Raw genomic sequence first — 14,633 nt, 5'->3', positions numbered from 1 at the left:
AATAAAAAATAGGAGCATGGGTAAGTTACTATGAACAGCATTGTTACACATTATTGTAGCCAAGATAGGCATGAAGCCCATGCCTACCACAGTCGTACAAGTTTATATGCCAGCTAGCTCTGCAGATGATAAAGAGATTGAAGAAATGTATGATGAGATATAAGACATTATTCAGATAGTGAAGGGAGACGAAAATTTAATAGTCATGGGGGACTGGAATTCAATAGTAGGAAAAGGAAGAAAAGGAAAAGTAGTAGGTGAATATGGAATGGCGGTAAGGAATGAAAGAGGAAGCCACCTGGTAGAATTTTGCACAGAGCATAACTTAATGATAGCTAACAATTGGTTTAAGAATCGTGAAAGAAGGTTGTACATGTGGAAGACGGCTGGAGACACTGGAAGGCTAGTAGGAATCCTTAGGTAACAGAAGAGATATTGAATTTATTGATTAAAGGCGAAAATATAAAAATGCAGTAAATGAAGCAGGCAAAAAGGAATACAAATGTCTCAAAAATGAGATCGACAGGAAGTGCAACATGTCTTAGCAGGGATGATTAGTGGGCAAATGCAAGGGTGTAGAAGCATGTATCACTAGTGGTAAGAGATAAACTGCCTACAGGAAAATCAGAGAGACCTTTGGAGAAAGGAGAACCATCTATATGAATATCAAGATCTCATATGGAAAACCAGTTCTAAGCAAAGAAGGGAAAGCAGAAAGGTGGAAGGAGTATACAGAGGGTCTATACAAAGGTGATGTACTTGAGGGCATGATTATGGAAATGGAAGAGGATGTAGATGAATATGAAATGGGAGATATGATACTGCGCAAAGAATTTGACAGAGCACTGAAAGACCGAAATCAAAACAAGACCCCAGGAGTAGACAACATCCCATTAGAACTACTGGTAGCCTTGGGAGAGCCAGCCCTGACAAATCTACCATCTGGTAAGCAAGATGTATGAGACTGGCAAAATAATGTCAGACTTCAAGAAGAATATAATAATTCCAATCCCAAAGAAAGAAGGTGTTGACAGGTGTGAAAGTTACTGAACTATCAGTTTAATAAGTCACGACTGCAAAATACTAACAAGAATTCTTTACAGATGAATGGAAAAACTGGTAGAAGCTGACCTTGGGGAAGATGAGTTTGGATTTCGTAGAAATGTTGGACCACATGAGGTGATACTGACCCTACGACTTATCTTAGAAAATAGATTAAGGAAAGGCAAACCTATGTTTCTAGCATTTGTAGACTTAGAGTTAGCTTTTGACAATGTTGACTGGAATACTTTCTGAATGTGGCAGGGGTCAAATACAGGGAGGGAAAGGCTATTTACAATTTGTATGGAAACCAGATGGCAGTTATAAGAATCAAGTAGCATGAAAGGGAAGTAGGGTTGAGAAGGGAGTGAGATAGGGTTGTAGCCTATCTCTGATGTTATTCAATCTGTATACTGAGCAAGCAGTAAAGGAAACAAAAGAAAAATATGGAGTAGGAACTAAAATCCATGGAGAAGAAATAAAAACGTTGAGGTTTGCCGATGACATTGTAATTCTGTCAGAGACAGCAGAAGACCTGGAAGAGCAGTTGACCAGAATGGACAGTGTCTTGAAAGGAGGATATAAGATGAACATCAAACAAAAGCAAAACGAGGATAATGGAATGTTCTCTAATTAAACCAGGTGATGCTGAGGGAATTAGATTAGGAAATAAGACACTTAAAGTGGTAGATGAGTTTTGCTATTTGGGGAGCAAAATAACTGATGATGGCCAAAGTAGAGAGGATATAAAATGTAGGCTGCAGTGGCAAGAAAAGCATTTCTGAAGAAGAGAAATTTGTTAACATCAAGTGTAAATTTAAGTGTCAGGAAGTCCTTTCTGAAAGTATTTGTATGGAGTGTACCCTTGCATGGAAGTGATACGTGGACGATAAATAGTTTAGACAAGAGGAGAATAGAAGCTTTCAAAATGTGGTACTACTGAAGAATGCTGAAGATTAGATTGGTAGATCATGTAACTAATGAAGAGGTATTAAACAGAATTGGGGAGAAGAGGAATTTGTGGCAGAACTTGGCTAGAAGAAGGGATAGGTTGGTAGGACATGTTCTGAGACATCAAGGGATCACCAATTTAGTATTGGCTGGCAGCATGGAGAGTAAAAATCGTAGAGGGAGGCCAGGAGATGAATACACTAAGCAGATTCAGAAGGTTGTAGGTTGCAGTAGTTACATGGAGATGAAGAAGCTTGCACAGGATAGAGTAGCATGAAGAGCTGCATCAAACCAGTCTCTGAAATGAAGACCACGACAACAACAACAACAACTCTAGCAGAATTTTTGTGTGACATTTTATCTGCTACATCAAAGAATCAGGAATGATAAGACATTCACATGCCGTATAAAGTGATTTACTTTTTGCAATAGCAACGCTAACTGATATAATGTCTCCAGTGCCACCCTTGTTGATTTTGTAAAATTGTGTATTTTGTTTCCAGTTTTATCTACATTTTCTACTTTGCATCTGAAAAGTTTGACTGACTTGTCTTTATAATTGCCGTGATCAGTTACCAAGTGTCTGTGAAGTATGGATGGTTTCATAGAATTATTCAACGGAGTTTGGTTCAAAATAATTCTGAGGGGAAGAAGTGGATCGCAGATATAAGATACAAATCCATATTTAATGTAAGATTCACTGTAATGTTAGATTTTATGTTTCTTGGGTTGTTTGTCTTACTTGTAGATGGCTCAACTTCAACAGTATTTTCACCTATGTCCCCTGCTGGAAAATGCCTTATCACACTTTTCACTGGCAGTGGTTCAATACTACTACTACTATCACTTATTTCATTGGTTTTATGTTTTGCTCTTACAAAGAATTTATCCATCTGCCAACAAATATTAAAATATGTAGTCTACTACCACAATAATAAAAGTGTTAATCTGAAAATCAGTTTACACATATAAAGAATGAGATGTGTGGCTTTGAGTAAAGAAAACATACACTATGTGATCAAAAGTATGCGGACACTCCCAAAAACTTATGTTTTTCATGTTAGGGGCATTTTTTTGCCACCTACTACCAGGTACCAGGTACTGCCAGCGACCTCAGTACCCAGTAGACATCGTGAGAGACCAGAATGGGGCACTCCATGGAACTCATGAACTTCGAATGTGGTCAGGTGATTGGGTGTCACTTGTGTCATACGTCTGTATGCAAGATTTCTACATCCCTAGGTCCACTGTTTCCGGTGTCATAGTGAAGTGGAAATATGAAGGGACACGTACAGTACAAAAGCGTACAGGCTGACCTCGTCTCTCGACTTACAGAGACCACTGACAGTTGAAGAGGGTCATAATGTGTAATAGGCAGACATTTATCCAGACCATCACACAGGAATTCCAAACTGCATCAGGATCCACTGCAAGTACTATGACAGGTAGGCAGGAGGTGAGAAAACATGGATTTCATGTTCAAGCAGCTGCTCATAGCCCACACGTTACACCAGTAAATGCCAAATAACCCTCACTTGGTGTAAGGAGCATAAACATTGGATGACTGAACATTGGAAAAACATTGTTTGGAGTGACGAATCACGGTACACAATGTGGCTATCCGATGGCAGGGTTTGGGTTTGGCAAATACCCAGTGATCGTCATCTGCCAGCGTGTGTAGTGCTAGTAGTAAAATTCAGAGGCAGTGGTGTTATGGTGTGGTCATGTTTTTCATGGAAGGGGCCTGCACCCCTTTTTGTTTCGCGTGGCATTATCACAGCACAGGCCTACATTGATGTTTTAAGCACCTTCTTGCTTCCCACTGTTGAAGAGCAATTCGGGGATGGCGATTGCACCTTTCAACATGATCGAGCACCTGTTCATAATGCACAGCCTGTGGCAGAGTGGTTACATGACAATAACATCCTTGTAATAGACTGGCCTACACAGAGTCCTGACCTAAATCCTATAGAACACCTTTGGGATGTTTTGGAACGCCGGCTTCATGCCAGGCCTCACTGACCGACATTGACACCTCTCCTCAGTGCAGCACCTGACTGAAGGTATGCCTGCGAGGGTGGAAGTTGTCATCAAGGCTAAGGGTGGGCCAACACCATATTGAATTCCAGCATTACCGATGGAGGGCACCATGAACATGTAAGTCATTTTCAGCAAGGTGTCTAGATACCTTTGATCACACAGTGTACCTGTACGTAACACGAACTTCCAGCATGCTGGAGTAGCTTGGGTCTGCAACTTCTGTTAATTAATAGAATGAAAAAGCAGTCCAAGTTGCAAATATTTTATTTTTCATTGGATGACTAGTTTCGGGTCGAGACCCATTTTCAAATTAACATAACAAAATCGAAAGTGGAATTTCGGAATATCTCAAAAAATGCGTAATGTACATTTACAGTGCACACAGATATCTGTAAATGTACATTATACATTTTTTGATATCTTCGGAAATGCCATTTCAACTTTGTTATGTTGATTTGAAAATGGGTCTTGGCCTGAAACTAGTCATCAAATAAAAAATAAAATATTTACTACTTGGAATGTCTTTTCATTATATTTTCTGCACATAAGTTACAAAACTGTTCTGAGTACTGAAAGTTAATAAATCAGTCAGTAACATATGTTAGCAGACACTGTTATTGTTGTTTGTGTTTGGAACAAACAATACAATGATTACTGAGATCAGCTGTAAGGTAACATTGTTGGATAGACCAGTAGAATAAACAAAATGGATTCTTGGATAGAGGGCAATTAAAATTTCCCTGTCTAAAATAGTTTTTGTTATTTGTGATTATTCAGGAAACATAGTATACTGACTCTATCCATATTTCAAATTTTGTGTATTCCCTAAAAAGCCTTTGTGTACCCATGAGGATATGCTTGCCCATGTTGAATATCACTGCTCTAGACAATTGATTTGTGAAGAGAGGGCATTAAAAATGTTACAGTCACTGAAATGAATCCGTTTCTGTACAATACTCAGGGCTGCACCCTCACAGTGGACATCTTGTGTAATGACTGTGACACTCTATACAGCTGAAAAAGGATCCTTTTTCTCCATTATGTAACACATCATGGAAAATACATGAAGGGGAGTCAAATGAAAATATTAAATATTTTTTAATTTTTTTATGGAACAAAATTGGAACACAAGTGTATAATTTTTTGACATTTTCTCCCTGTCATTCAAAACAAGCTCTCCAGTGTGTACAAAGTACATGGATTCCGCTGAAAAAAAATTATGTTGGTTGTGTGCTCAATCATTTATGCACCGTCTGCTGCACCTCTCCATCGGAATGAAATTTCTTTCCTCACATTGCCTCTCTGAAACGTCCAAACATGGAAATCACTCAGTGTGAGATCTTGTGAGTATGGCATCCGTGACACAGTATCAAAGTTCAGATCATCAATGGTTGCAAGTGTTGCACAAGTAGTATGAGGCTGAGCAATATCAAGTTGCAAAGTGACACCTGTAGTCAGAAGTGTACGTTGCTTTGATCTTATTACAGATTTTTAACACATTGAAATATGATACCTTTGTGATGGTGTTTCCCCTAGTTGTGTAGTGTTCCAAGACAATGCTTTGTGCATCCGAAAAGAATGTCTGCAAACTCCTCTCTCCAGATGACTGTGTCCAGAACTCCTTGGGTTTTGGTGATGAGGACTGGCACCATTCCTTGCTTGCTCTCTGTGTTTAGGATTAGTGGTACTGTTGGTTGGTTGGGGGAGGGGGAGGGGGAGGGGATCAGACAGTGATGTCATCGGTCCCTTCAGATTAGGAAGGCAAGTTGGCCATGCCCTTTCAAAGGAACCATTCCAGCATTTGCATGAAGCAATTTAGGGAAATGATGAAAAAACCAAACCAGGATGGCCAGATGTGGGTTTGAACCTTCATCCTCCCAAATGCAAGTCCAGTGTGCTAACCACTGCTCCACCTTGCTCGGTGGTGGTAGTGTACCCAGGTTTCATTTCCTGTAATGATTCCCATTAAGAAACCATCACATTCCGGTTCAGTTTCTTCGCAGGTGTCAATGCGTCGCATTTTCGGTTCTGAAGTGAGCAACCGTGGCAGACACTTTGCAAAACTTAAGCACTCCATGAATGATATAATGTGCTGAGCCTTGACTAGTGTTCAGATTTGTGGCTATTTCATCTGCTGTCCCATGGCAATTTTCCATCACAATGGCTTCAACTGCTGCAGTAGTTTGGTGTCGCAACGTAGTACGTCTGACTTGGTGCTAAATGTCTGTGACAGAAGTCACGCCATTTCCAAACTTTCTACTCCACTCATACATTTGCTGCAGAAATGGACATGCATCACCATATGACACCTTCATTTGCCCATGGATTTAAATAGGTTTCATATCTTCATTGCTTAGAAAACTTAACAGAACACTGTTCCTCCTTGGCGTGTGTCACAAGCAGGGTAGTCATTTTTGAACTAGTATTGTGGCATCATTTTTTTTCTTTTTTTGTAGTATGCTGCTGCCTTTAGGGCATTCCTTACATCACTAGTAATGGTACTGTAAACTTATGGACCAATGGCGTGAAATTTTAATTTTTAATTACATTTTTAAAGTTTTTCATTTGACTCCCCTACTGTATTCTGCAGTAAATGCGAGAATTATAAGTTTCTTAAAAATTTGCTACACGTGGTTCTATGGAAGGCTACACTCATGATTCTCATGACTCATTTCTATGCATGTAGCACTTTCCTAGCCAGTGGAGCAATGAACAATAGCTGTCAAGTTTAGGCTCATTCTGTGCACCTGAGGTGTCATCCATTTTCTGACCACCATTGAGCATTCAGTAGTGTTCTGAGCACTCTGCTGTGAATTTCATAGCCTGTGTGAGCATTAAACATGATCATAGAAAATTATTTAGTGAAGTTTTGTTCCATTTGCTGCAAGTTGTCATGGCTGATGGTGGTGGTAAATGACAAATTCTGCACAAACAAGCAAAAGACTTAATTTTGCAGGATTGACACATTCTTCAAGCACAAATGATCTGTATGTACATACTGCAAGTGTCACTTGCAACTGGCACCACTGCTGTCCTCTCTGTGCCTTGACCTGTGCTGGCTGCCATCATTCATAAATCAGACTTTAGTTGGTATTTCTGCACCTAGTGGCTACCTTTGTTCTGCTCAAATGACTGAACTTTCAGTTTGCTCCAGCCAACCTCAGACTTGCTTGTCACCTCCTGTAGTAGTATCAGGGATAACCAGAGGAAGCACACTACTTGAAAATTCAAACTTACTCGCTAATTAATCAGAAATTCTGACCAGCTCAAACTTCACAGATTACCCACAGAGGTATTTGTCATAAAACTTCTGGAAGTACAGTGAGCAGTCACATATTTGATATCTTTAACTGGTGAAAGGTAAAGAAATGATCAGAATGAAGACCAAGCATTTCTGAAGTGAGCACTGAAAATGGCAAGATGCAGTAAATACTATGATGGCAAATCCTCAGATGGAATGGAAATGTCTGTGTGAGGTGGTGATAAGGAGCAACAGACAGACACAACAAGCTGTTAGCAGCTGAGCCATAGAATAAAACATCTTTCCCATATAGTGTTCTGAACCACAGGTAACATATATTTCTCTTATTTTTTGTGTTACTTCTTTTTTTCTTCCAGATGAGAGGGCTCTTGTTCGTGGTGCCTGCCTTTTTGGCTATGTTTTTGACACCAGGACACCACATCATGTAGAAATAAGTGCTTTGGGAACTAGAGAGCGATATGAAATTCTGAATGTCTTGGAATTTACAAGCAGTAGGAAAAGAATGTCAGTCATTACACGGAATTCAGCTGGTGAAATAAAGTTATATTGTAAAGGTGCAGACACTGTGATATATGAAAGGTAAATATTTATAAATGTAGCATCTCATCTTCCATTCTATATATTTCTATAAGGCTGTTAACTAACTGGTCTGAGTTTGTTTAAGGTTATCTCCAGATGGGCAACAGTTCCGTGAGGCAACTCTCAGACACTTGGAAGAATTTGCTACTGAAGGGCTTAGAACATTGTGTTGCGCAGTTGCCAACATATCAGAAGAGGCCTATGAGGTAAAAGTTATAATGACAGTGAGATAATAGTGGTATTAAATGAAGTCTTTATTACTTTTGTAATTGGTCAGAAGCGGATAAAATTATTAAACTTACTATGGCCTTTCAGGAAAGTTTTCCAAAATTTTTAGACTAATATGTGAAATTTCAATTTGCTAAATTTTTATCTGGTACACCACCCAGAATTTACAGAAGCTGGTGAGTTACTGTAGTTATTACCTTTCTCTAGGATAAAGGTGATAGTGTTGGCATGTATAATAATTCCATCGTCATTGCTCAACTAACCATATTGTAGTTGCAGGAACTAAACTTTGTGACACTGCAAGGTACAGCTGCATTCAAGTCCAGTGTGGCTTATATTGTTATTTAAACTTGAACACACAAAATATCTTCTTGGTCAGAGCCATGACTTGCTGTTAATGTTCTTATAATCAGTGTAGGAGAAGAGTGTGTGTGTAATAGGAAAGATAATGGAGCCTACTTTCAAGATAGGCCAAAGATGGAGGATGTGACATGGAGTTGAGGGTCATTGAAATCTTTGCTCATTACCAGAAGAAGAAATGTTGAACTATGTGTTAATGAGCTTCATTGATATGCTACAAATCAGCTGGTTTTTGGTACCAGGGGCAGTATATAATCCTGCCACTTTCTTTGGAAACTTGACAAATGTTGTCTCAAAATTGTGGAAAACTACCAGAAAAAATTATTTTTTGTGTAATATTTCATTGTAAAAGCTGCCATAATATCCAGATATAAACAACAGTGTACTATATTTTTACATCCAGTTTTGTTACCAAGTATCGGTCTGAGTGTCCATTGGTGTATGTACGAGGGAGGGGTAGTCATAATGTTTTAATTGTTACATCAAAAAAATAAAGTTACATTACTAATTTTTGGTTTGCTTTCTGGTACACTCAACAGCAAAAAAACTGGGCCGCTGTAGACAAAAGACAGAAAAATCAGACCATTTGGCAACAGCAGCACTAAAACCAGGCCAGGACATGACATCAGACAGAGAAAGTGGGTCATTTATTGAGGAATTGTGACGTATCCAACACTCACTTTGTCTTTACCCTTGCCTTGTGTGCTAAGGATTGCCTACCTTACAACACTGTTTATAGACCAGACTGAATCACAGTGACAGCATCTGGATAGCAACAAATATGGGGCACAGAGGCTATAAAAGTTTTAAGAAGGTGCTTATGATGGCTCACTATCTTCCATTCAAGGTTAACTAAAAATGAAAGATCAGTTTTACCAACTAGGTATTCTTCTTCGTCTTCTTCTTCTTCTTCTTCTTCTTCTTCTAAAATTGCTCATATTTGTCTTTTGAAAGATGAAATGCTAACATTGCACTTTTTACAATGACGGTAAAAGCCTCAAAATTACTTTCAAGGATCATATGGATCCAAGTGTACAAGCAAACTTCTGACATCGGTCTCTTGTGGCATAATGGTTAGAGGAGTGGAATCATAATCTGAAGGTGCAAAATTCAGAGATATATGTTCCTGTTATTTTTATTTCTTTTTTATTCATTAGAAAGAAAAAGACAGCAGAATTTCAGACGAAGTTTAACGAAATTATGAAATCAAATGTGAGAATAAAGAAATATTGTGTATCAACTTCGCTAAAATTCATATACACTCCTGGAAATTGAAATAAGAACACCGTGAATTCATTGTCCCAGGAAGGGGAAACTTTATTGACACATTCCTGGGGTCAGATACATCACATGATCACACTGACAGAACCACAGGCACATAGACACAAGCAACAGAGCATGCACAATGTCGGCACTAGTGCAGTGTATATCCACCTTTCGCAGCAATGCAGGCTGCTATTCTCCCATGGAGACGATCGTAGAGATGCTGGATGTAGTCCTGTGGAACGGCTTGCCATGCCATTTCCACCTGGCGCCTCAGTTGGACCAGCGTTGGTGCTGGACATGCAGACCGCGTGAGACGACGCTTCATCCAGTCCCAAACATGCTCAATGGGGGACACATCCGGAGATCTTGCTGGCCAGGGTAGTTGACTTACACCTTCTAGAGCACGTTGGGTGGCACGGGATACATGCGGACGTGCATTTTCCTGTTGGAACGGCAAGTTCCCTTGCCGGTCTAGGAATGGTAGAACGATGGGTTCGATGACGGTTTGGATGTACCGTGCACTATTCAGTGTCCCCTCGACGATCACCAGTGGTGTACGGCCAGTGTAGGAGATCGCTCCCCACACCATGATGCCGGGTGTTGGCCCTGTGTGCCTCGGTCGTATGCAGTCCTGATTGTGGCGCTCACCTGCACGGCACCAAACACGCATACGACCATCATTGGCACCAAGGCAGAAGCGACTCTCATCGCTGAAGACGACACGTCTCCATTTGTCCCTCCATTCACGCCTGTCGTGACACCACTGGAGGCGGGCTGCACGATGTTGGGGCGTGAGCGGAAGACGGCCTAACGGTGTGCGGGACCGTAGCCCAGCTTCATGGAGACGGTTGAGAATGGTCCTCGCCGATACCCCAGGAGCAACAGTGTCCCTAATTTGCTGGGAAGTGGCGGTGCGGTCCCCTACGGCACTGCGTAGGATCCTACGGTGTTGGCGTGCATCCGTGCGTCGCTGCGGTCTGGTCCCAGGTCGACGGGCACGTGCACCTTCCAGCGACCACTGGCGACAACATCGATGTACTGTGAAGACCTCACGCCCCACGTGTTGAGCAATTCGGCGGTACGTCCACCCGGCCTCCCGCATGCCCACTATACGCCCTCGCTCAAAGTCCGTCAACTGCACATACGGTTCACGTCCACGCTGTCGCGGCATGCTACCAGTGTTAAAGACTGCGATGGAGCTCCGTATGCCGCGGCAAACTGGCTGACACTGACGGCGGTGGTGCACAAATGCTGCGCAGCTAGCGCCATTCGACGGCCAACACCGCGGTTCCTGGTGTGTCCGCTGTGCCGTGCGTGTGATCATTGCTTGTACAGCCCTCTCGCAGTGTCCGGAGCAAGTATGGTGGGTCTGACACACCGGTGTCAATGTGTTCTTTTTTCCATTTCCAGGAGTGTATTTTTCTTCAGGCAGCTACAGTTGGGAGATTTATGGTGTCTTATGTCAGACAAAATACTCAACCACAAAAGCAATTTTTGGAGAGCTATTCTCAAAAGATAGGTCCTAAAATGAAATCATTACTAGTTCAGTGTAAGAAATGTTACAAATTTGTACTGATACACATAATAGTTACTATCCCTAAGCGTTTAGAGACAGTGGTTACATTTTCCCAATAAATGAATGGTAGAATATTTCAATCAACAGTAAATGAGTAAGGCTGTTACAGGTACTTGTCCACCTAGAAACAGCTGTTCAAGCTCTCATGAAGGGACAGTTTTAGGAAATTAGTAAAATAACATTACTGGATACCTACTTGTCAGAAAATATTAACTGTAATATATGAAGTTTGTTGTGGACTTCTAGAACTAAATTATGCACACAATTCAAAGCTCTACAGAGGAGTTTGAACTCAGATGTTCACATCTCAACTAATGAGGTAAATGCAATTAATGAGGTTTTAGTTCAGTATTGTTCATCAAATACAAACCAAACATCATGAGAGAGAATGAAAACAGTAAAAATTGTGATTCGCTTTATCTTCCTGTTGCTGGTCTAGTTAAGCAAAACCTTGCATCACAAACCACTATCATACACCTACGAATTTCATCCATCATATGTGCCAAACTATTATTTCTTTTTCCATTCACAAAGCTAAAATGCCTGCATAGGGTCCAGTGCAATGTTGACGCTGTGAAATGCAGTTCCAGAAACCCTTCTTGACAAAAAAGTCATAAATTTCATCAAGGAGTTTGTAATATTACGCAGATTTTCGTCGTACGTGATTGATATCTTGGACGTGAATTGTGGGACAATACATATTATGTGGATTCCCCTGTCATTATTGGAAATGAAATGAAGTAATCATATGGCAGACTAACTGCCCCTAAAAGAAAAAACCAGAAGGGAAAACAAGGAAGAAGATCGCGAAATGACTGCCAACCATTTGATGAACTCCTCATGGCAACACTAGCACAGGCCACAGAGCACTGGAAAAAGTTGGGACAGGCCTTTGAGCAATCATGGGACACTAATTACTAGTAACAAACATAACAAATAAATATACACAAACCAGCAAACATACCCTGGATGTCATTACTCATGTCCTAGGTTAAACTCAAATCGTTCACTACCAGTTAACTGTATTATGCTCAAAATGCTGATTATGGGTGGATGACAACTGAGGTGTTGTCAAAGAGGTTTATGGCTTTTGACAGATGTAGCATACTGACCTGATGTTTATTTATTGCTTTTGTCATGCTGATGATGTTGAAGGTGTTTAAAGCAGTTTTCTTGGACCACATGGCCTATTCTCCAATGTGAACCTAGCTGCAGCCACGTAGGATTTAACATTCACCTGCAGTACATCTACAACTACACAGATACGCTGCAAATCACACGTAAGAGCCTGGCTGAGGGTTTATTGAACTGCCTTCACAATAATTCTCTATTATTTCAATCTCAAACAACGCACGGAAAAAACGAACACCTATATCTTTCCGTGTTAGCTCTGATTTCCCTTATTTTCATATGATGATCATTTCTCCCTTTGTAGGTCGCATCAACAAAATATTTGTGCATTTGGAGGAGAAAGTTGCTGATTGAAATTTTGTGAGAAGATTGTGCCGCAGCGAAAAATGCCATTGTTTTAATGGTGTCCACCCCAAATCCTGTATCATGCCAGTGACACTGCCTCCCCTATTTCACAATAATACAAAATGTGCTGCTCTTATTTGAACTTCCTCCATGTACTCCATTAATCCTATCTGGTAAGGATCCCAGACTGTACAGCTGTACCCCAAAACGAGATGGACAAGTGTAGTGTAGTAGATCTATTACATTTTCTAACTGTTCTGCCAATAAAATGCAGTCTTTTGTTTGACTTCCACACAACATTTTCTATGTTTTCTTTCTAATTTAAGTTGTTCATAATTGTAATTCCTAGGTCTTTAGTTGAATTTACAGCCTTTAGATTTGACTGATTTATTGTGTAACCAAAGTTTAACATATTCCGCTAACACATATGGATGACCTCAAACTTTTCTTTATTTAGGATCAATTGCCAATTTTCACACCATACAGATATCTTTTCTGAATCGTTTTGCAATTTGTTTTGATCATTCTGATGACTACTAGATGATAAATGACAGCATCATTTGCAAGCAACCTAAGATGACTGCTCAGATTATCTCCTAAATCATTAATATAGATGAGGCTGGCTCTGAGCACTATGGGACTTAACAGCTGTGGTCATCAGTCCCCTAGAACTTAGAACTACTTAAACCTAACTAACCTAAGGACATCACACACATCCATGCCCGAGGCAGGATTCGAACCTGCGACCGTAGCAGTCTCGCGGTTCCGGACTGAGCGCCTAGAACTGCGAGACCACTGCGGCCGGCAATATAGATGAGGAACAGCAGAGGGTGTATAACACTACCTTGGGGAATGCCACAGATCCCTCATGTTTTACTTGATGACTTTCCATCAATTACTATGAACTGTGTCCTCTCTGACAGGAAATGATGAATCGAGTCACATAACTAAGACGATATTCCATAAGCAAGCAATTTTGTCACAAGGTGCTTGTGTAGTACAATGTCAAAAGCGTTCTGGAAATCTAGAGATATGGAATCGATTTGAAATCTCTTGTCAATAGCACTCAACACTTCATGCGAATAAAGAGCTAGTTGTGTTTCACAAGAACGATGTTTTCTAAATCCTTGTTGACTGTGTGTCAATAAACTGTTCTGTTCAAGGTAATTCATTATGTTCAAACACAATATATGTTCCAAAAACCTACTTCATGTCGACATTAATGATACAGGCATGTAATTTAGTGGCTTATGCCTACTACTACCTTTCTTGAATATTTATGTGATCTGTGCAACTTTCCAATCTTTGGGTACAGATCTTTTGTCAAGCGAGCAGTTGTATACAATTGTTAAGTATGGAGCTATTGCATCAGCATACTCTGAAAGGAACCTAATTAGTATACAGTCTGGACTGGAAGACTTGCTTTTATTGAGTGATTTAAGTTGTTTCGCTACTCTGAGGATATCAACTTCTAAGTTACTCATGTTGGCAGCTGTTCTTGATTTGAATTCTGGGATATTTACTTTGTCTTCTTTGGTGAAGGAATTTTGGAAGGCTGTGTTTAGTAACAGTATGCAGGTAAATTGACTTGTTCATTCACATGTCTCACATATCTAGCACATTTATGAGTTTTAGGTATCCTGGATCCACACGACAATGATTAAGTGGCAGTAACATTTATTTTCAAAAGCTAAATAAATTCACCTTAAAGATGACTATGAGAATGGAAGTTGCCTATGTATTGGGAACTATGGATTAAATATCCGCCCCTGTGATGGTTCAAATTTCAGACTATCAAGGGTGCAATCGTAGACCCGCACTGTGGACCCAATAAATGCATGGTCTTCAGGAGAA

The 14,633-nt window shown here is 40.3% G+C and overlaps 1 protein-coding gene across 8 annotated transcripts in view; it reads left to right on the top strand.

Annotated features, from left to right (window-relative positions):
• LOC126473750 (probable phospholipid-transporting ATPase IA) overlaps window positions 1–14,633 on the top strand; it is a 614,987-nt gene that overhangs the window by 469,713 nt on the left and 130,641 nt on the right. For all 8 annotated transcript variants that reach the window (XR_007586523.1, XR_007586525.1, XR_007586524.1 and 5 more), the window contains exons 11-12: window positions 7,651–7,873; window positions 7,959–8,079. Coding sequence is in view for 5 of the 8 variants with exons in the window: in XM_050101001.1 (XP_049956958.1) it covers window positions 7,651–7,873; window positions 7,959–8,079 (344 nt within the window). In the remaining 3 variants the exon portion in view is untranslated. The remainder of the gene's footprint in view (window positions 1–7,650; window positions 7,874–7,958; window positions 8,080–14,633) is intronic.

Source organism: Schistocerca serialis, chromosome 4, assembly GCF_023864345.2.
Source record: "Schistocerca serialis cubense isolate TAMUIC-IGC-003099 chromosome 4, iqSchSeri2.2, whole genome shotgun sequence".
Lineage (NCBI taxonomy): Eukaryota > Metazoa > Arthropoda > Insecta > Orthoptera > Acrididae > Schistocerca > Schistocerca serialis.
This window is presented reverse-complemented; position numbering and strand designations above follow the sequence as displayed.